Genomic DNA, 22,279 nt, shown 5'->3' with positions numbered 1-22,279 from the left:
TGGAGGGTACTGCCAGGATTCTGATGTTTGAAACCAAACACGTGCAATAAAATAAATCCAGTTCTTTAGTTTTTATTTATTTATTTATGGCTGTGTTGGGTGGGTCTTCGTTTCTGTGCGAGGGCTTTCTCTAGTTGTGACAAGCGGGGGCCACTCTTCATCGCGGTGCGCAGGCCTCTCACTATTCGCGGCCTCTCTTGCTGCGGAGCACAGGCTCCAGACGCGCAGGCTCAGTAGTTGTGGCTCACGGGCCCAGTTGCTCCGCGGCATGTGGGATCTTCCCAGACCAGGGCTCGAACCTGTGTCCCCTGCATTGGCAGGCAGATTCTCAACTACTGCGCCACCAGGGAAGCCCCATTTCTTTAGTTTTAGATTTTTATGCTGATTAATCTCTTCCTCCAGCTTCCTGTGTCCTAGTCTAAGAAAAATGAGCCCAAAGGAAAGTAAGATTTTTTTTCCTATTAAGTTGCTCAGTGGTTCAAAAGATGAATAAATTGGAACTTCCTTCTTTTTTTTTTTTGAAAGAGAACAAGTAGTTTTGCCAAGGACTCTTCACCCCCAAATCCAGCTAGGCGCCCAAAGGGCTTCCCCTGGATCTCGAAGCTGGGTTTCTGAGCAGCACCACCTGCTGGTCCTACACGTGTCTTACTTCCTCGGCCCCAAATCTCTCTCTGGTGGACTTGCATTCTTTCAGAATTCTTCGGCACCTAATTACAAGTAAAGCAAAATATAAAGCAGTTAGAAGCGGCGAAACTGCAGCTCCCCAAAGATAGGCGAAGGTAGGCACCCTGCGGCGCGCGTCAGGAACGCGGCGTGGGGAACTAGGGCGGAGCTGGGCTTGCGCGAGCTCACGGGTGCGCGGCGCTGCTTCCGCATCGCGCGGCCCCGCCCCCCGCGACGCTACCGGCGGTCACGTGACGGCCGCGCGCGCGTCCCCGGCTGCTGCGGGCTCCGAGGCCGAAGAGAAAAGACTGCGAGGCGACTGCGGCTGTGGTCACAGAGGTGGGAGTCGGGGCGAAGCCCACTCGAGGGGCAGGGTGAAAGTCAGCCGTTCCGGGATCCTAACTCGGGGAGAGGAGTGATGGCCCGCAGTGTCACCTCCAACGGCGACGCGCTCTGGGTCGGCCCTGCGCTCCGGGCCTGAGAGGGGCGGCGGCGGCGGGGTCAGGGGCCGGTACGTAGGTGGACGCCCTTGGGCCGGGGCGACCGCGGCTGTTGCGCCGAGCCGGGGTGGGACAGCTCAGCCTTTTCCGTCGCTCCCAGCTTGGCTGCTGTCACAGGCAAGAAGACGGTGACGGGCTCTGCGTTGCCTGGGGCCACCGCAGCCCCTGCCCTGGGCGACAGCCCGGAGCTGGTCACGGTCCGGGTGCGAGAGGCGGAGCAGCGGCCATTACTGCGCAGCCTGTTCCGCCGGGGTCCTCGTCGCTGCCTTTGGTGGCAGCCAGGTCTCTCTCCTCTCCTCTCCCCTCGTCGGTTGTGTCAGGCCTCTACACGGGGACTTTTGGCTTCAAGATTTAGGGGCGGCAATGGTTTGAGGGGTATCCTACTCCCAATTTCCCGTGCGGAGGCCTCTACCCGGGCCTTGGGTCAGGGCGTAGAGTTCCTGCATTTTGTCTTTTTCCGGAGTGTCCTTGGCTTCTTTCTCTTCCCTCTTTCCTTCCTCCTCCTGTTCAGTTTCTGGGTATTGCCTAATATGACGAGCAGTCCCTCGCCTTGCCCTGGTTAAGCCCAGCGCTGTTATTAAAGCATCAGAATCATTAAGAGATCTCTCAGTACCCGCTGAGCCTCCAAAAACCTCGGTGCATCTTAACAGCGGAGGCTGTTGCTTTGTTCTTTTGGTTGCTGGGTGCGGAATTCTCTCCCTACCCCCCATCCCGACTGAAAGAGTACGGGCCTTATATTGTTGCCGCTGCTTTATTTTCCGTGGGCATCTAGAGAAAGGCTGAAAAATTGTTTTGAGTTTACACACACTTCTGGCAACTAGATCTTTTCCCCTTGATATCGCTTTTAATATGTTTTTCTTTTCCCTAAGTGCCATTTTAGTGAGCATGTTTCTAAAGTACGTACATTTTGTTTAAGTAATATTTTGTTTATTAAGTAATATTAAAACTGTGGAATTGAGAGAAGAAAGCCAAGAAATGATAGAAAAACGCGTTGTCTTTGGATGATTGACATTTCAGGTACCCCTCCAATGTGTGTACTTTTAAAATAGAATTTGAAAGTATGAAATTGGCGTTAAAAGCAGTATATACTTATGGAAAGTGGAAGACTTAAAACTGTTTTTGTTTTTTTAATAAGTGAATCTATATTTAGACTTTTAAAAGACGTGGCATGTAGGACACAGGAGGAAAATGACCTGCACAAATAACAGGATTTATGATGTTGGCTTTGCTGTTTTTGTGACCAGCAAATACTGTTTGTGTTGAATATCTGGGAGTGCTCTAAAAATCAGGAAAATACATCAAGTAATCCAATTTTAAAGAGCAAACCGGAAAAGTGAAAAACCACTCTAGAAATAGATTTTGGATGTGTTTGTTTTAGCTTGTACATCTTAAATTGGAGCATTTTGTTAAGCCGAATCTTTGATTTAGAATTTATGTTTCAAGTGGGCCAGTGTAAATTGTGGGCAAATGAAAATAATGGTAAACATTTGTAGGATTTTGTTATTCACTCGTTGTTAAAAACTTGGTAGAATTATAATCATCAGGAAAACTGTTTTTCCAAATAGCTGATCATTAGACAAGAGGAAGAAAAAAAGAATTTTTTTTTTTTTTTTTTTTTAGGAGACATGTATCAACTGGTAAAGTATTTTGTTTTTGAGTTGTGCAAGGATGGGGCAGATTTTTTTTTTTTTTTGAAAGGATCTAAAAATGATTTCTTGACTTAGTAGAAGAAAAAGATAGTATTAAATTTTTTCTTTTCACAGTATTGATCTGCATAGAGAATATTATCTCATGTATTAGCAATTTACTAGCATAAAACACCTGACACACTGTCAGTTGGGTATTTGAATGCTTTTTTCCCCCAGTGTTAGTAACAGAAGGTGAACCTTTTCCATCCTCTTGCCTGGTTTTTGATTGTGCCCAAGGAACCTGATTTTGTGCGACCAGCTGGATTAGAAACTGTCTTTGTGGGTATGGAATCCATCTTATTTACATTCTGCTACAATCACCTGTGCTGTTTATGGACTGTTGAGTGTTCATGGCTTATTACCCTTTGAGTTAGTTAAAACAAAACCCGTTGTTAAATCGTATTAATTAAAGTATTTAGAATTATGGAAGTGTAGATTAGGGTGAAATAACTAAGACATGGGAGTTGTGACTTGACCAAGGTCACACAGATAATTAGCAGCAGAGCTTTTCTTATTTACAGAATGGTTGCAGGCTATGCAACTTCTGTTTTATGTGATTAAAAGACAGTATTTGTTCACATTCACATTTAATGTTTTGTTAAAATAAAATGCAAAGCCCACATTTTTGGGTGGAAAATACAAAGATTTAATTCTTGGGTATGAAGATTGTGAAGCCCGGAGATTGTCATACAGTAATGTTTTTTATGGGAAGTGTTAAATGCAGTGGTGGAAATAATTCTTTAACACAGAGTACTGTAAAATATTGAACACCATTTAGTTGAAATGAGTTTTGACCAAAGACTTTTGTTTCCCAGTATGACCTGTGCTTTCTGTAAGCTGAGTTTTAGCAGGAGATGAGAAGGAAAGCTAAAAATGGAAACATTAGGGCATTTAGTTACATCTCTCAATTTGGGACTCTTTCTTAAGAAATATTAAGATGTATCTGCTAAATTACACCCGATCTCTCTCTCTGTGTTCCTTCTTTTACTGGTCCTTGCTTTTTTTTCTTTTTTCTTTTTTGACTTTGTATACCAAAAGTTGTAAGATTTGTAGTATTTTTCTTTTCTGTCACTGGTATCTTTTATATAGACATTTCCTGTTTTGTGTATTTTGAATAAATAAAGAGAACTATTTTATTAAACATCTGTTAGTATAATTGGAAAAATACAGGAAATCTTCAGATCTTTGTAATTTGATATTTTAACTGTTACATGCTTATCTTTTTCTTTGATGAGTTCTTTTAAAAAAGGTAATCATTTATTTGAATCTATAATTTAAAAAAAAACTTTTTTTTTGACTCCATGACTGACTTGAAAAGTGGAGTTGTAATTAAGCCTAACTATTTTCAGAGAAAAAAACAGTAGGTGCAAATAATAGGAGCATGAATTTGTTGAGTGGTCACAAATTATAAATAATACAATATTCATTTTCATTTATACTTAATTGGTTGAATGGGTAAATGATTTAAATTAACTGATACTCTCTAATCTCTTTTATATATTTTTAAATTCAGTCTGCCACTTTTTTTCTTTAGAATTGTTAAGGGGCAGAAATATCTCATTTAGTTTCATATGTTTTCTCTTCCTATGTTACCTTCCTAATAGTTCATTTCTGTATAAGTTTGCACCTTAAGAAGGAACCTTAACCCATTAGCTAATTGGTATTTGCATGTCAAAATATTGTGGTAAATTTTACTGTAATAATTCATAAATTGTGTTGACTTTGGTCATAATTTATAAATCATTCGTTGCAGAAGGAATTATGTATGTTTGCCAAATTAATTCTGGCCTGTAGTTAGAATTATACTATTCTTTTATCTTTGGTTGAAAGTAAAAGCCTCCCCCTCCCTCCATTAAAGAAAAAATATTTGGTTTCAAACGTAGAAGTTTTCTGAGGGCTACTTTACATGACTGTTCTGAATATTACTGATACATGCCATACCCTATGTTGTGCCCAGTTGGCATTGTAATTCTCAGAGGCTAGAGTTGATGGATCTATTTGGTAGAATTGGGACTAGCTAAACCAGTCAGTTTTGATCACAGCAAAATATGCAATTTTCTTTTTTATCTGTGCCAGCAAAGGTGTGAGTAAAGTAACATGGAGTTCATTTTCTTTATTCAGCAACTCTTGTAGTAAATTGCCAGTTTTGTGTTGGAAAACACCTGTTGGTATGCAAGACATTCTAAACCTGCATTGCCAGTCTGGTAGCCACTAGCCACATGGAGCTATCGAGCAAACTATGTGGCTAGTCTGAATTGAGTTGTGCTATAGGTAAAATACACACTAGATTTCAAAGAGTGTACACACACACGAGTGTAAAATATCACATTAATTATTTATTTATATTAAATACCTGTGGAAATGGTAATGTTTAGAATATATTGGGTTAAATAAAATATATTCTTTAAATCTACCTGTTTTCTTATTATTGTTAATGTGGCTAATAGAAAATGTGAAATTACATATGTGGCTTGCATCATCTTTCTATTAGATAATGGTATTCTAGACCTTTTCTTTGAGATACAGCACATTGAGGAAAATATTTTTTTAAAGATACACTTGAGCTTGAATCTCATCTCCCAGTATTGATAGTTTTGTGATTTGGGGTTAAATCCTTGTGGGCTTGGGATGCCTCATTTATAAAATTTCTCACAGAGTCATTTTGAGGATTCAATGATATAATGGGTCTACTAGTGCTTCCTGAACTTCAATATGCATATGAAATACCTGGAGATCTGATTCTCTTGGTAGGGAGTGGGGCTTCAGATATTTTGTTTGTAAGGAACTCCCAGGTAATGCTGATGTTGCTAGTTGAGGACCACAGTTGTCATAGCTAGGATCTAGATTACTACATAGGTTTTAGTTTATTTTCCTTCCCTCAACCATTATCCATTTAGAGTCAGGTTTGAAATTTAGCCATGGGATACAGGAATTGGAAAAGTCCCCGTAGCTTACAAGATTTACTAAAATTGGTTTTATTCCTAGATTTTTATCTGCATTCTGGAGAATTCATTGCCAGGGAATAAAGCTGGATAAATGATGTACTTGTCAAAAGATATAAAGATGGCATGAATTTTATATTTGTAAATGTAGTAACTCCCTCTGTTAGATTTTAAGTTGTTTAAAGAAAGGATTAGAGCTTAGATATCTTTATGTCTTTTGTGGCTGGGTGCCTATTCACAATTAGAATGCAAATGTTGTGTTATGTTAGTAAATTTAGTTTTTCATTCATCCAAGAAATACCAGTTCAAGTCGTCAACAACTGATTGGCATTTTACTGGCTGCTTAGAGATATAATAGTCCTTGTCTTCAGGGGGCTCGTGGTTTACTAGAAGAGTCAGAAGCGAACAGATGATTGCAGTGCATATGATAAATTCAGTAACAGAAGAATTACAAAATAGAGGGGAGGGAACAGTTTTTTGGAGGTAGTCAGAGAAAGGTAGTAGCATTCTTTTTAGCCTTAAAAGAGGGAGACTATACCAGGCAGGAGGAAATACAGAACTACAGAGGGAAGTTTGGAGAACTGAGTAATTAGGTGTAAGTAGAGCATTAATTTGTGAGAGATAAATAAGACTAGAGAGTTATTTAGGTTTCAGGTCTTTAAGGCTTTTGAATATTGTCCTAAGGAGCTTTACCCTTGTTGTATAGGCTGGAGAGCCCATATAGGGCTTCGCGTATGGAAGGCTTCATTTTTCTTTTTAAGAGTATCACACTCAGAGACTTGGTGAATAAATTTAAGGGGTGATACTGAAGCAAGATAATCAGGCGGAACAGTAGTCCGGGAGAGAGAGGATAAAAGTCTAAACTAGGGGACTAGCAATGGCAAGAGAATGGAAGATAGATTCCAAAGGTGTTAGGGATGAAAGTTGACAGAATTTGGTGTGATGTGTTGGGAGGGGAATGAGAAAAAGAATTTTGTTTTTCTCTGTCAGCACTCATTGGTTAAGGCATGGAAGCTGAGATGTCACATTGTAAGATATATGCAGAGATGGGGGTGTGTAGAGTATGTGTAGATGAGAGACAGAGATATGAGAGAACCAAGCATTCTCTTAAGAAGTTAAAATGGTTGGGCTCCAGATTGGGCAGGAAAGGAAATGAGATCAGGTATAGGAGAAAGGAAAGGAGGTGGTCAAGAGACTGGAGGGCCCCTTGAAATTAAAGAGTGGGTGTGGGAATGAATAAGTGAGCTGAAAGGACCGGAGCTTGTGATCTGAGAGTGACATTAAGATTTTAGAGAGGCAGTAGTTTTAGGAGGCATCTAGTTCCAAATGTGGCCATCATATTTTGTTGGGGGGAGGGGGGTGATGAAGTTCATTGAATTTAGGATTTTAGGAATTGGAAAAACAAGGACAGTGTTTCTCAAATTGTATTCGATGGACTACCTGCATCAGCATCACTTGAGGTGAGATTCCTGGGCTGAAACCCATCTCTACTGGCCTGCAGTACCTCGGGTTAGAGCCTGAGAATGTGTATTTCTAACAAGCCACCTCTGGGGGGCAAGTTCAAGAACCTCTGAGTTAGGTGTTGAATGGTTTATTCTCAAGGATATTTAAATAGGTTCATGGTGAGATGTCAGGAGATAAGATGAATAGGATGACCAGTAGTGAGCAGATTAAGTCAGTACCTTAAGGGTTAAGAGAGAATAGCTATAGGGGATTATAGCCAATGGTTAGAGACTTCAAAGAATAAGTGGGGGTTTTTTGTTTGTTTTTAAGAGCAATGATGTTAGAATAGTAGAGTGTTTCCTACTGTCTTGTGTGTGAAACTGGACAGTTTCTATTTTGAGTAGGCTACAGGAGGAAAGTGAATGATGGAGTATTCTTTGGTGCCATTGAAGTTGTAGGCTCTTGGAGGGTAAAGTGAAAGTGCTGTGGGGGAAAGTCAGGACAGTGGAGTCTTACCATGTAAAGACTAAGTTCTAAAGTCAGAGTAAAACAAAAAGTCAAGTTGTTTAGAAACCCTTTCTAGTCAGTTACTTTTGAAAGTTCTCCAGTTTTGAAACAGATTGCACACTGTTTGGTCTGTTAAACATTTGGTGAGATAGGCTGGCTTGTATTTAAAGGCCATATATCGTCTTAAAAATCTTTAAATACTAAAATTACAAGTTTTTTAGGGAGATGGATTCCCACACTGTGAGCGGCACATGGAACTGAAAGAGTATTTGTCTCTCCTGTCTTGTGGTTACTGTGAAGCCCGTCATCTCTTTAGTCATCATGTATGCTTGATTCTAATTTCTGTGTGGTAAAATGAGCCTCCTACAGTGGGCATGATGAAGTGGAAGGAGGAAATACTAAATGAGAAGAAAGAGGATTAATGGCTGAGATGATGCTTTAGTTGGTGACTCTGGACTTCCTGGACAGCAGGCATCTTGAGCGAAGGCTGGCTTAAACTTGGACATACATATAAATACCAGGAGGTCCTAGTTAATGTGATGAGGACCTTGCCTTCCCATACATTACCTTCTTGTAGGAAGGCAGTGGCTATGGGATACATTCCATGTGGGCTACTTTGTCCATATAGAACTTGTTTCACTTAAATTTTTTTTCTTGTGGTAAAATATATCAGTTGGCCATAGATGGGTTTATTTCTGGACTCTCTCTTCTGTTGGTATCTTTGTCTATCCTTATGCCAGTACCACCCTGTCTTGATTACTATAGCTTTGTAGTAAGTTTGGAAATTGAGAAGCTTGAACTCACCAACTTTGTTCTTTTTCAAAATTATTTTGGCTATTTGGGGCCCCTCACAATTCCATATGAATTTGAGGATTTGTTTCTTCATTTCTGGAAAAAAGGCTCTTGGAATTTTGATAAGAATTATGTTTAATCTGTAGATCACTTTGGATAGTTCTGTCATCTTCATAGTCTTCCAATCCATGAACACCAGCTGTCTTTCCATTATTTAACTCTTCTTTAATTTCTTTCAGCAGTGCTTTGTAGTTTTCAATGTACGAGTCTTTCACCTCCTTGGTTAAGTTGATTTCTAGGTATTTCATTCTTTTAGATGCTATTATAAATGGAATTGCTTTCTTGATTTCCTGTTTGAATTGTTGACTGCTAGATACAGAAACAGAACTGACTTTTTTGTGCATTGAACTTATAACAAACTGCAACTTTGCTGAATTTGTTTATTAGCTTTAGTAGCTTTCTTGGGGATTCTCCAGAATTTTCTATATAGAGAATAGAGGAAATTTTACTGTCTCTGCAAATAGTTAATGGTTTTACTTATTCCTTACCAATTTGTATGCTTTTCATATCTTTTTCTGGTCTAATTGCTCTGGCTAGAACTTCCAGTAAAGTGTTGAATAGCAGTGGTGAAAGCAGGCATCCTTGTCTTGAAATTTTTCCACTTTTGAGATAAAATTTGCCAGTGAATTTTGTTAAATGAAGAATCATACATAATTGACTGAAATTAATTTTTAATTTTGTTGATCTTAGTCTGTAGAGAAGTTGATGTTGAAATTTTTCTTTTGCAGCACAGGATGATCCAGCAGTGGAGGAGAAAGTACTGCAAACTGGCTGATTGCTCGTGAAGATGATGTTTTATTTTTGTGACAGGCATCTGTGGGATCTGTGATAGAAATGTAAGTATGGCATCATGTTTGTTCCAAAGCTGCAGTAAATTAAGTGGACTGGTATAAAATGTAACAAATCAAGTATCTGTCATAGTTAGTTTTAATTATACAAAATGAGCATTTTATATAGACTTTTAGATCTTTGAGTTGACAATTTTATTCACATTAAATTATTATTAGTGTAGATTTCCAAAAAAAATCTCTTCATAGGGAAAAATCTCTATTAAAAAGTGGAACTGAAGACAGAGAAATTTGCTCATAGAAGGCTAAAAAAAAACTGGAAAGATCTCCAGGTCTTCTAGGTTCTACTTTTCCTTTACATAGTAATTTACTTAAATAACTAAGCTAAGGAGATAATATCAGCCTTTATAAATAAGAAAGACTTATGGGTTATAGAACACTAGTTATTAAAAACATGTTTCACTAAATTAAATTGGTTTTTTAATTAATTGGTTTTTTTAACAAGTTAGTACATGCATTTTAATTCCTATTGGAGTCACTGTAATCCCCAGTTTTACTAGTTCTGTTTTCCTATCAGTTTCTCTTTGTGAAATATGCTTTAAAATGTTAATACTACCTTGATCTTGCCCATATTGAACTTCGTTCTGTTATTGATGAAACTTTTTCACACAATGAACATCATATTTCCGTCTTCCAAGTTGATGTGAAAAATATCCAACTTGAGTCACTCATGAAAAATGCAGTGAACACTTTACTTTTACAGTTTTGGTGATAACAGTGTTTAATATACTTGACCAGAGTGTGACCCTTGTAGATACTATTTCACATGTTCTCCCAGTTTGACATGTAACTATTGTTATCAACTTTTCAATATGGTGCTTTGATTATATATTCCCATTAAAAGTATGACCATATCATTCTTAGTCAGTGTTGAGAATTTGATAAAAGACAATTGAAACCAGTAAGCATTTTTCTTGAAAATTGGGACAAATATATTTTTTCTTTAACCCTGTTCATGTATTATCTATCTATATACATATGTATATTTTTTAATCCTGTAGGTCAGATAGTCTGACCATCAGACTATCATGGCCATCAAGGAACTAGACTGTGGTCTAGTAAGTAAGACACATATGTAATTAATAATTACACAGTAGAAGAAATACTATATTGAGGCAACAATAAAATGCTTTCAGAACTGAGAGGATTTATTCCATCTGAAGGGTTCAGAGTGAACAGGGAACTTTTGGTTTGGTCTTAAAGAATGAATAGAATTTTAACAATCTGAGAAAACTAGGAATTATTTTTTAAGCCAAGGGAATGGGGAAGGGCACAGCTGCCTAAATATCAAGGTATCTTAGGGGAGTCAGGGAGCAGTCCTATGTGTGAAGATGGAGTGGGAAATAGAGACTTCACAGGGAATGAGTGTTTATTTAGTGCCTACTTATTGCCAGGTGCTTACTGGGTATTTTACTTGGATTATTGAATTCAGTCAGAAGATAGTAGTAGCCTTATTTACTGATGAAGAAACAGAGATGAAGTCATTTTCCCTGGGTCAGTGTTTACCAAATTTCTCTGAGAATAATCTACTAGGGCACTTCTTGAAAACTGAGTTTTAGACTCTAACCCAGATGTGTCCAGATTTCCAGGAGAGAGCACACCAGCTAATTCTCATCTTCCGAGAAGTTTGGGAAACACTGTTCGAGGTCAACAGTAAGAATAAATGATAGATTTTAACTAAGTCTGTTTTACTCTGAAGGCTATGTCAGTATAATTGAAAGCCAGTGCTTAGGAATTTCTATGAGATTATGTAGGCAATAGAAAACTATTGAAGATTGAGTGGAGGGGAGACTAATTAGACATAATTGAACTGAGGAAAGATGAAGAAGAAAGGACTGAGGTCAGGAAGGCCACTTGGGAGGTCAGTATTTTGTACAAGAGTGTGTCCAAGAGGCCAGAATTAAGGTCACAGCTTTAGGAATGAAGGGAACACATTCTAAAGAAGTTTCTGTTGCAGAAAAGCAAAGTGGCCAAGGAATAGGGGGGCACTGAGGATGACTCCCAAGTTTTATCCAAGATAGAGACCAAAGGAAGAGGGTGTACGTTTAGGGGAGCAGATAATTCTGGTTTTATTAATGTTTGATTTCAGGTGGCTGGAGAATATTGAGGTAGACTTTTTGAATACAGAATTGGAAATACAGATTTTAGGTATCCAGAACAGTTCTGGATATTAGATTTGGGGACTCATGGGGGTTTATATATATATACTATATATCTACTGAGTATTCCAAACTAATACATCTATATAAGTTTGGAATATTCAGTAGATTGTCTAGGCATAGAATGTAGTATGAAAACTTGGTCACCCAAGAGCCCCTGTGAGGAATACTGATATTTAAGGGAAGCTAAAGAAGGTAGAAAAAAATGATACAGAAAGGAGAATTGGGAGAGAGCACCATCATGGAAATGAATAATATAAATTTTTAGAAAAAGAGTCGATGGTTAATAATATCATTTAGTGCAATGGGATCGAATAGATTAGACTGAAAGAGGTCATTAGACTTAGCATGTTAGTTGATTTTGAAATTTAGGGATGGAGAATATTAATCGAAGTCTTGGAGGAATTGGGATGGTTTAGCTTTGAAAACTAGCAGTACCCCATCCTGAGCCAAGAGGAATGATGATAAGGTAGAGTGAAGATAAAAATAAATTTTGAGGAGTCATTCATACCTTATTTCTTAATAAGGGAGTCCAGAATATCTTGTTACTAAGAGGTTGGAGAAGTTTTGTAATAGTCTTTGTGGGAATAGGGAAAGAAAGATGTCTTAGCTGAGTAAAAAGTAATTGATAGCAGGCTTGATGGATTCTGGGAATCAAAATAGCTAATCAGTATATGGTGCTCACAATTTTTGCAGCATACATTTCACTACAAATATGGAAATTTTCATAAGTTGAAGAGTAACTTTTATAAGTTCTCTCCTTGCTTGACCCTTCTTTTTTGCAAATGTCTCCCCTTGTGGCTTTTGAGGTGGCAGTCTTACTTTATTCCCCATTCCTCTCTGACCATTCCTCCCATCCTTTGCCTCACTTATAAATGTTGGAGTAATCCAAGGTTCTATGGTTGGCCCTTTTGTGTGCTCTCTCTACAGGTTTAATTTGGGCATTCGTACGTTTTTATGTCCCAAGAACCATGTATGTGTTGGTGACTCATGAGACTTCTTTCTGCTTAGATTTCTTCAGAGCACCTATCTAGTAAACTCAACTGTCACCTACCTGTCTTCATCTGAAGACTTTATAAATATCTCAAAGTCATTATGTCAGAACTCGCCTCAAGTTCTGAATCTTGATGAATGATGCCATCATCCATCAGTAACTAAATGCTTTCATTTCTGTTTGCTTAGTATTTCTTATATTCTATTGTTGGAGCCTTACATCTGTTCCCTCCCGCCCCCCGCCAATTATCTTATACCTGGATTACTATAAATTTTAGTTTCCTTTTAGCCCCATGCTACCAAGTCTTCCTCCAAACTCCTGTCCAAATGGTCTTGATAAACTACTAAACTGTCACTTCCTAACATAAAACCTTTCAGTGAATTCCTGTTGCCTCCTTAGGGGTTCATATATGGACCAGCTTCATAGAGATCCTTGAACTCCTTGACGTTATATGTAAGATTTCCTTAATAAGACTGTGAACCTAACAATGTTTAAGAACCATTTGTATTTAAAATAAGTGTTTAAGCTTACTAAGATAGCGTAATGTACAAGATCTTTGCAATACTTCTTGCATAGTACATTTCATCCATTCAAAATGTATCTGTCCCCCTCCCTGCTAGTTACTGGGGAGTACAAAGGAAGAAATGGTATCCTACACTTATCAGAAACCATTAGGTAATGTAGTGTTCTTCAACTTAACTTTGATGGCAGGTTTTATTATCCATTTCTCTGCTAGCACCATGGGCATGGTAGATGCTCAGACACTTTCTCTGTTCAAAACTGAAAAGGCTTAAGGAGAAATACGTGACAGCTCTTGCAGCAGGTGATAAAAATGTCATTCCTTTATCAGTCTATGACATTTCTTAGTAACTTCCTGAAGTCTTATCTTTCCTAAAATTATTGATGGCGGTTCTTACATTTGGATAGTCATGATTATTTTAGAGGCATTCTGTAACAGTTAAGGGTAAAGACTATGAAGTCAGATCACCTGGATTATGAAACCTAGATTTGAGGCTGGCTCCGTCACTTAATGAACTGTGGCTTTGGGTATTTCTTCACCTGAACTTTCTGTACCTCAGTTTCCTCATCTGTAAAATAAGGAAAATAGTGGACCCATTTCGTAGGGTGATAAGAGGATTAGATATAAAGTGCTTCGCAAAGTATCTGCCACATATTATGCAATCAGTAAATAGTTGTTATATTTTAATGTAATAAGATATGCATCAACAGACATCCAACAGAAATTAAACACCCACCAATTACAACACACTGTACAATAGGAAAAGTTAAGAATTTTGCCTTAAGGACTTAGGAATGGTCATTGTTAAAATTAAAATTTTAATGTTATATTTTTAACTTGTATTAAATCTCAAACTCTTTATATTCCAGCAGAACTAAAGATTTGAGGAATTTTTTTCTTTTAAAAAATAGTCAAAGTTTTGGGAAGGAAGATGCCATTCTTTTTTGGTAGGTATGCACAAAAGATGTTGCAGTACCTTATTCTTTATTCCCTTTTTTATGTTTTTAATTGGATTCTGAGCCCAGACTTAAAAATCTGATTTTTAATATTTGTAGTTTTTATTGCTGGCAGAAATTTCTTCAATACTATGTAAGCTAAAGGTCTTTTTCATTTATAGTAATTTTACCTTTCTTTTGACTAATGAAATGTCTTTAGGAAGATTAAACAAAATCTGAATACTTGGAAATTTCCACTAAATCTGCCCATATCCCTCTATATTTGGTCTTGTTGAAGAGAAGGCTTACTAGCATTAATAGACGTTTATTTGTCTTCCAGAAATATTTTACATAGTTCAGAAGAAGAATGGGATTTATGCTTAAAAGTCATAATATCACATTAAGAGTTCAGTTAGTAAAAAAGTCTTGGAAAAAGTGAAACATTTACTGTGTTTTTCAGCAGAGTTGGACTAACGTCATTCCAAATTTCTACATATTATTCTTAATTTAGTAACCAGGAAATAAATTCCCTTTTCCAAAATGATCTCTGAAGTTTCCTGAGACATTTATTAGGGAATACCTCTCTTTGATTAGCATTCTCTTTATCAAATCCTTGCTCTACAAAAAGGAAAGGAAAAAAAAGCATTTCTTACACACCAGTATGATCCTCTGAACATATTCAGTCTCCAACCCATTTGAAGATCATTGAAACTATGCAAAGAAAAAAAGTCTGTTTTGTAGAGTAGATTAAAATGGTAATGAAAATTACCTTGAAGTGTGTCTATAGATAGGCAGGCTAGTGGTTTGGGTTGCTTTGTCTTTATCTTGTTAAATATCTTAATGGTATCTTGTCCACTGTATGTGCCTCATCCAGAGTTATGTAAAAAGTATTTATAAGTTCTCTCCGTTTCTTAGTTGGTGATAGACTAGGAGTGTATTTGGTGGGCTAAAAAGAATCAGAATTTGATGTTTGCTATGGCAAATTGATAGTTGAAAGTGCTTTAGGTGAATGAAACTTTAACTATCTTGTGTCTGTTTTCTGATGAAGTTTATCCAATTTTACTTCATTCTAATGAGGGAACCAAAATACCTGCCCCAAAAGAATTGTTTTGCCTTTCTAAGCTTGTTGCTTTCACAGTTCATGTCTTCCCCTGAGATGGTTGTAATTGCTTTTTTTAGTTTGTTAATTATATGTTTACGTTTATTTGTGCATGCAAGAGTAAGAGTCATATAAAATATTGATGATATTAAACAGGATGGAGAGTAATGTTTTTAGGTTGAAAACTTTCTTTTTTGTAGATAACTGCATCTAATGGAAGATTGACTTTTGGGGTTAGTTTTACTTAAATACAGCAGGGTTTGGGATTATGTATCTTTTAAAAGTATGGCGTTCATCCAAGTTGCACTGTTGGATATTTTATTTACATTTTACTAGACATTTTCTTTTTAAAATTTTAAACTTATTGGCCTGTCCTTTGCCCAGAAGGTACCTAGATAGTTTAGGATATGGACTTATTGTATATGAGATGTTGCTATTGTTTTTTCAGAGTACTGATGAGCATTAGCCCATTTCAACATTTTGTCTTCCAAATAGAATCAAACATCTCGCCTACTCAGTTAAATTATTACTTGTGGATGGAGGGCTTCCTTATTTTCTTTTTCTTACTTGGGCTTCAAATAAATTTGGAGATTTAAAAAAAGATTTTCAAGAATTTCATTGACAACTGATTTCTTTAACTTAAATTGAAAGGGATGAAAGAATATATGTACTAATCGTTCACCCTTTCTACAGCTGATTTTAGTTCTTTTTGTTACGAAAATGTTAAGTTATCCTGAGATTTAAATGTAGCGATAGGACCTGATGAATTAAAACTAGGTAGCCAGTGCCTTACAACTGTTTTCAGTTGTTCTTTTCCTGAGCACGGCCTATATATAGCTTTTGCCAATAAACAGAAAAGTGAGAAGCTAAGTTCAGTTAGCAAGTATTTATTATGTACTGTGTGATGAGCATGTATTAGATATCTTAGAAAAGGGAATTTTGAGTCAAAACATGAATTTTTCCTGTTTTACTGATGAGAAAACTGAAGTCCCAGAAGCATGGTGTGTGAGATATTTTTTCTTTTAAATCTCTTAAAGGTACTTTGGGCACTGAGTATGGTATTTGGCCAAATTGAAAGTAGTGTACATAAACTGTTACCACCGTGTAAGGTTACCTGGGGCAGACAAAAGTATTCTGAATCTTTTGCTAAATGACAAATGAAATATATGGTATTCTGTCTCTTGCCATTTTGGAAAGTACTTAGATTTTGTATTCAAGAAATACATATGTGTTTTTGAGAGCCTAACAAAATATTCTGTGTACAGCCAGTTCATTTTAGGGGAAATAGGTGGGGGATATTAATTGACCGGTTGAGAAGCATGTGCTTTCACTTATAACTCAGATTGTTAAATTACAAAATCTTTGAAGGCACGAGTGTATCTCAAAATACTCTGAAGCTCCTGTAGTGCCTAACACATATTAAAAGGTCATATTTGGTTGACTTAGAATTTACCATAGGTTAGGAAAAAGTTGTATTTTACTAGGTTCTGTAACGTAGAGTTTCTGGTAAAGGAGTTGATTGGAAATGAAATTAAAGGTTGAAAAAAAAAAGATTGGAAATTAAGCATTTCATGGAGATCAGTTCTTTCCCTTGAGACTGTGTGTTGCTTCCTTTTCTAGATAAGTGCAGTCTTTTCAAAAACTTACTATCATTTTGAACCTTGCCTGTTGAGGAACCAAGGACACAGAAAAAGCAGTAAGAGAATGGATTTTTGTTTGATTAGATGTACTGTGATGAAAGCCTAAGAGATAAGTGTGAACATTTTTACTGACTATATACTTTTTGTAACCATTGAACCCGTTTTCGAGAGCTTGATCTTGGGGAAAAAAGCAGATATCCTTATGGTGATTAAATACTAAATATTCCGTATTTAAAATGGTAGAACCAACTAGTAGAGAGAGATTGCCACTGACTTTAAGCAGCAGTTAATTAAGGGCTGCTAGTCTCTGTGAGGTCTTCACCTCCATTTCTCAGTCTTTCACTTATCACTCATATACTCCCTCTTACCATTTTCTCCCCCTTTAAAATATCTGTGGTTTCCTGTTACTATGGGATTTTCTTTAGCAGGGCACAATAAGGTTTTCAGGTTGGGCATCTGGTTACCTTTTCAGCTTTATTTCCTGCTGCTCCATTGCTTATAACTCAGTGCTTTGCACATGTCTCTGCCTTGAATCTCCTCCACTCCCCAGCCTCCTGTACCCCAAATTTTCTAACCTATGTTTATCCTCTCATCTCTCTTATCATTGTTACTTTTAATAAGTATCCTAACACATTTCAGTTATTGTAGCAATCAGGTCACGTTGTGAATATCTGCTTGTTTGCATGTACGTTTCCTTATTTAACAGAGTAGGTATGTGTCTTAGTCATCTTTAGATCCATCAATACTCAGAATTGTATATGGACCATAGTAGTAGTATAATAAATGTTTATCTGAATCAGTAAGGTGGAAGTTCCAAATTTTATGCCAGTGTTTAAGCTCTATACATCATTTGACAAATCTTTATTTTTTAATTTAATTTTTAAAATTTTTATTGGAGTATAGTTGATTTACAGTGTTGTGTTAGATTCAGGTGCATAGCAAAGTAAATCAGTTATACATACACATATATCCACTATTTTTTTTTTTAGATTTTTTTCTCATATAGGCCATTACAGAGCATTGAGTAGAGTTCCCTGTGCTATACAGCAGATTCTTATTAGTTACCTATTTTATATATAGTAGTATGTATATGTCAGTCCCAATCTCCCAGTTTATCCCTCAGACTTATGGTACCTTATCCCCTGGTTTGTTATAAGTTTGTTTTCTACATCTGTGACTCTACTTCTGTTTTGTAAATAAGTTCATTTGTACCCCTTTTTTTTTGGATTCCACATATAAGTGGTATCATATGATATTTGTCTTTCTCTGTCTGACTTCACTTAGTATGACAATCTCTAGGTCCATCCATTTTGCCACAGATGGCATTATTTTGTTCTTTTTTATGGCTGAGTAATATTCTATTGTGTGTATGTACCACATCTTCTTTATCCATTCCTCTGTTGATGGACATTTAGGTTGCTTCCATGTCCTGGCTATTGTAAATAGTGCTGCAGTGAACATTAGGGTGCATGTATCTTTTTGAATTATGGTTTTCTCTGGGTATGTGCCTAGGAGTGGGATTGCTGGGTCATGTGGTAGTTCTATTTTTAGTTTTTTTAAGGAACCTCCATACTGTTCTCCATAGTGGCTGCACCAGTTTACATTCCCACCAACAGTGTAGGAGGGTTCCCTTTTCTCCACACCCTTTCCAACATTTATTGTTTGTAGATAGTTTGACAAATCTTTGGGGTTTTTTTCCTCTCTCCTTCCTCTTCAGGGCAACTTCGGTATTCATGTTATTTTCCCCCGTGGTCTTACATGATTGTAACATTTGTTGAGCTTTTTTTTTTTTTTTTTTTTTTGGTGGGGTTGCTTCCCGTCTAACTTTTATGAATTCATGGAGGCTTTCTCAAGAGAGATATAAGATGCGTAGTAGTTTGTCCATGGCGGGGCATGAGAGGCAAGAAGTGAAGAAATGTTCCATATAGAGAAAACCTATTATTGGAGGGAGTAGCCACTGTGGCTGGAAGCCTGATCAAGGGGAAGTTTGATGTGAGATGAGGCTGGCGTGGGAGCTGGCATCCAGACCATGCAGGGCATATAGATCCTGGTCTTTAACCTAAAATCAACTTTTTAAAAAGGGGTAAGGCTGGACCCATTAAAAGGCATATGCAGTAATTTAATAAGTAGTGTTTGCTTGGTGACTAGGGAAGGGTAGAGATGGATAGTAGATGGATTTAGGGGATATTTAGGAGGTAAAATATAAAACTTGCTGATGTTTTGGTTGGGGAGGGGTTAGGAGAAGGACAGCTTCAATGATGGATTTCTGGCTTGAAAAGCAGATGAATAGAGGTGTCTCCAGAGGGGCATTTAGGGGGTGAGTAAATAAGGAGGAAGCAGATCATAAATTCAGTTTTGTGCCTTCAAGACATCCAAGAAGAGATCTAAAATAGGCAATTAAAAGTATAGGTATAGGGCTAAAAGGAGAGACCTGGGCTGGTGACTGTCAACTTATGAGTTGGTAACAGTTGAAGCCATGAATATAGATGAGATCATCTTGAAAGAGTATAGCAAGAAGAGCATATATATGGTTTAGAAAGAGGCAGCAACAACAGAAAAGGCCATAAGAAGAGAGTGTTTCACAGAGGGGGAATGAAATGACTGGTTGAACCAGTGTTTTTAGATTATACAGCAGAGAAAGGGAATTTCTAGAATTTAAACTCTGGTATTGATTTCATATGGTCTCCTTGTCAAGTACCAAAAGTACATTAATACATGGCAATATTTGCAAAACTGCACCTACTAGTATCCTAAAAGGCTACAAAATTTGTTACTTTCTGCAACTGTAACCTGAATTACTTTTAGCGATTTTCTGTTTCTCTACTTTCCAGACTGATTGTAAAAGTCTAGATGGGTTGTATTGATACATTTTAAAAGCTTTGCATTTAGTTCTATCTTGCAAGTTCTGTGAATGAATAGAAATGGTGTATTTATTTGAAATCTATACTTTGGTTGTATGTTTTTATTCTTGGCTTAACATTTGTGTGCCTCATTGCCCCCCCCCGCCAAGTAAAAATTAATACAAATCAAAAAGATTTTCCTGTACAAGTTAGAGTTTTTTCTCTACTTTCATTTTTGTATCCCCATTGTCTAGGATGTGGCTTGCATGTAACAGGTACTTAATGTTTTCTGAATTGTTGAATTAAGATATTGGAAGAGTTAAAACAAGATTTTAATATTATATGTATTTTCTCTCATTTTCTTAGGATGGCTGGCTGTGGTGAAATTGATCACTCAATAAACATGCTTCCTACGAACAGGAAAGCGAATGAGTCCTGTTCTAATACTGCACCTTCTCTAACTGTCCCTGAATGTGCCATTTGTCTGCAAACATGTGTTCACCCAGTCAGTCTGCCTTGCAAGCATGTTTTCTGCTATCTGTGTGTGAAGGGAGCGTCATGGCTTGGAAAGCGATGTGCCCTCTGTCGACAAGAAATTCCCGAGGATTTCCTTGATAAGCCAACCTTATTGTCACCAGAAGAACTCAAGGCAGCAAGTAGAGGAAATGGTGAATATGCATGGTATTATGAAGGAAGAAATGGGTGGTGGCAGTATGATGAGCGTACTAGTAGAGAGCTGGAAGATGCTTTTTCCAAAGGTAAAAAGAGCACCGAAATGTTAATTGCCGGGTTTCTGTATGTTGCCGATCTTGAAAATATGGTTCAATATAGGAGAAATGAACATGGACGTCGCAGGAAGATTAAGCGGGATATAATAGATATACCAAAGAAGGGAGTAGCCGGACTTAGGCTGGACTGTGATGCTAATACCGTAAACCTAGCAAGAGAGAGCTCTGCTGATGGAGCGGACAGTGTACCAGCACAGAGTGGAGCTTCTGTTCAGCCTCTGGTGTCGTCTACTGTAAGGCCCCTGACGTCAGTAGATGGGCAGTTAACAAGCCCTGCAACACCATCCCCTGATGCAAGCACTTCTCTGGAAGACTCTTTTGCACATTTACAACTCGGTGGAGACAGCATAGCTGAAAGGAGTCATAGGGGGGAAGGAGAAGAAGATCATGAGTCACCATCTTCAGGAAGGGTACCAGCACCAGACACTTCCATTGAAGAAACCGAATCAGATGCCAGTAGTGATAGTGAGGATGGATCTGCGCTTGTTGCGCAACACTCCTTGACCCAACAGAGACTTTCGGTTCCTAATCCCAACCAGACAGTATCTGATCGATCTGATCTATCAGGAACTGATCGATCCGTGGCAGGGGGTGCAACAGTGGGTGTCAGTGTCAGATCCAGAAGGCCTGATGGACAGTGCACAGTAACTGAAGTTTAAGTAATAAAGTTTTCAGATCCATGCTCAAGGTAAAAATGGTTACCTGTACATTTCTGCCCACATAACATTATACTCATCCCTAGTAGTGCATTTTGGGAGTTGGGGTGGGAAGGGGTATGGTAAGGATAGACCTGTAATTAAAATGTCTATCATGTCTCTGTTGAGAAATTTATTTAATATAAGGAACTTGGGTGTTAATAGTTGAGAGCTGTTTAGTAATAACCCAGTTTTCTTGAGGTCTGTTTATAGTTTTTTAAAATATCTTCAGTTCTTTTGGCCAGCGTGTATTATTTGTGCATTAACGATCCTCATCTGATTCTTGCATTGTCATATTTTTCTGCATGGAATGACATAAAAACCATTACTAAAATTTGGCACCTATGAGATGTCTGGGATCAGTATGAACAAGAAGCTTAATTAATGTGAGCATAGATGTGAATTTGGGGTTTTAAAATAGATGAATAACAACTCTTTAATAGTAAAGTTACTGAAATGGAAATGTAAAGAAAACAGCTTATAACTTATGTTTCAGAATCTTTTCTAACACACTTCATGGCGTTCCCATAGGCTTTGCTGTCTAGTCCTTGTAGTTTGAGGTGTCTTGATCCACATTTTTCTTTTTGATTACAGACTTTATAATTTAATAAATACTAGAGTTTATCAAAAATAATCTGTCTCTTGAGTCTGGAAGGGGATGGAAACATTTTGACATCTGTGGCCAAAAGGTCACTAAAAAGGGGGTGATTTGAATCGGTGGTGTATTCAGCTTACATAGTCCACCTGCTCAGAAAAGTCTGATTTCTTCATAGAGAATATTTAAACAGAGTCTACAGGGAATGTTCATGGAATAAATATGTATGGAAATAAACCTAAAGCCTGTGAGACTTAAAGGCCTTAAATAACTGATAGTAGAGACCGTGTATATATATTAGATTTTCTTTGCCAGTATTCATTAATGGCTAACCCTAATCTGAATTAAATGGTAGGCTTATTTTTAAACAGCATTAGTAGACACAAAGTGATTCAACACAAAATGTGGTACAATCTATATAGCAAGGTAGGAAGCATTGGGTTAACTTGGTAATCCAGAATTTGATTCTGAAGAAAAGTAACGCTGAGTTTCTCTTCTATATTTTCCTGAGTAAAACAGTAGGATCACGAAGCATACGCAAGTTGTCTTTAATATGATTTTTCAAAGGTGA

At 37.4% G+C, this 22,279-nt stretch overlaps 1 protein-coding gene across 6 annotated transcripts; it reads left to right on the top strand.

Moving 5' to 3' along the window:
• The first annotated feature begins 665 nt into the window (after positions 1-665).
• Positions 666-21,930, top strand: RNF146 (ring finger protein 146). Of its 6 annotated transcripts, none has more exons than XM_036872089.1 (4): positions 666-1,002; positions 9,324-9,431; positions 16,771-16,846; positions 19,997-21,930. In XM_036872089.1, the coding sequence occupies exon 4, from the start codon at positions 19,998-20,000 to the stop codon at positions 21,075-21,077; it is 1,080 nt and encodes a 359-aa protein (XP_036727984.1). In that variant the 5' UTR covers positions 666-1,002; positions 9,324-9,431; positions 16,771-16,846; position 19,997; the 3' UTR covers positions 21,078-21,930. The 6 variants fall into 6 exon arrangements, with proteins under 6 accessions (XP_036727984.1, XP_036727987.1, XP_036727985.1 ...); XM_036872091.1 differs by having other exon boundaries at positions 997-1,174; XM_036872092.1 differs by lacking the exon at positions 16,771-16,846 and having other exon boundaries at positions 666-1,174.
• Positions 21,931-22,279: the final 349 nt, after the last annotated feature.

Source organism: Balaenoptera musculus, chromosome 12 (genome assembly GCF_009873245.2).
Source record: "Balaenoptera musculus isolate JJ_BM4_2016_0621 chromosome 12, mBalMus1.pri.v3, whole genome shotgun sequence".
NCBI lineage: Eukaryota > Metazoa > Chordata > Mammalia > Artiodactyla > Balaenopteridae > Balaenoptera > Balaenoptera musculus.
This window is presented reverse-complemented; position numbering and strand designations above follow the sequence as displayed.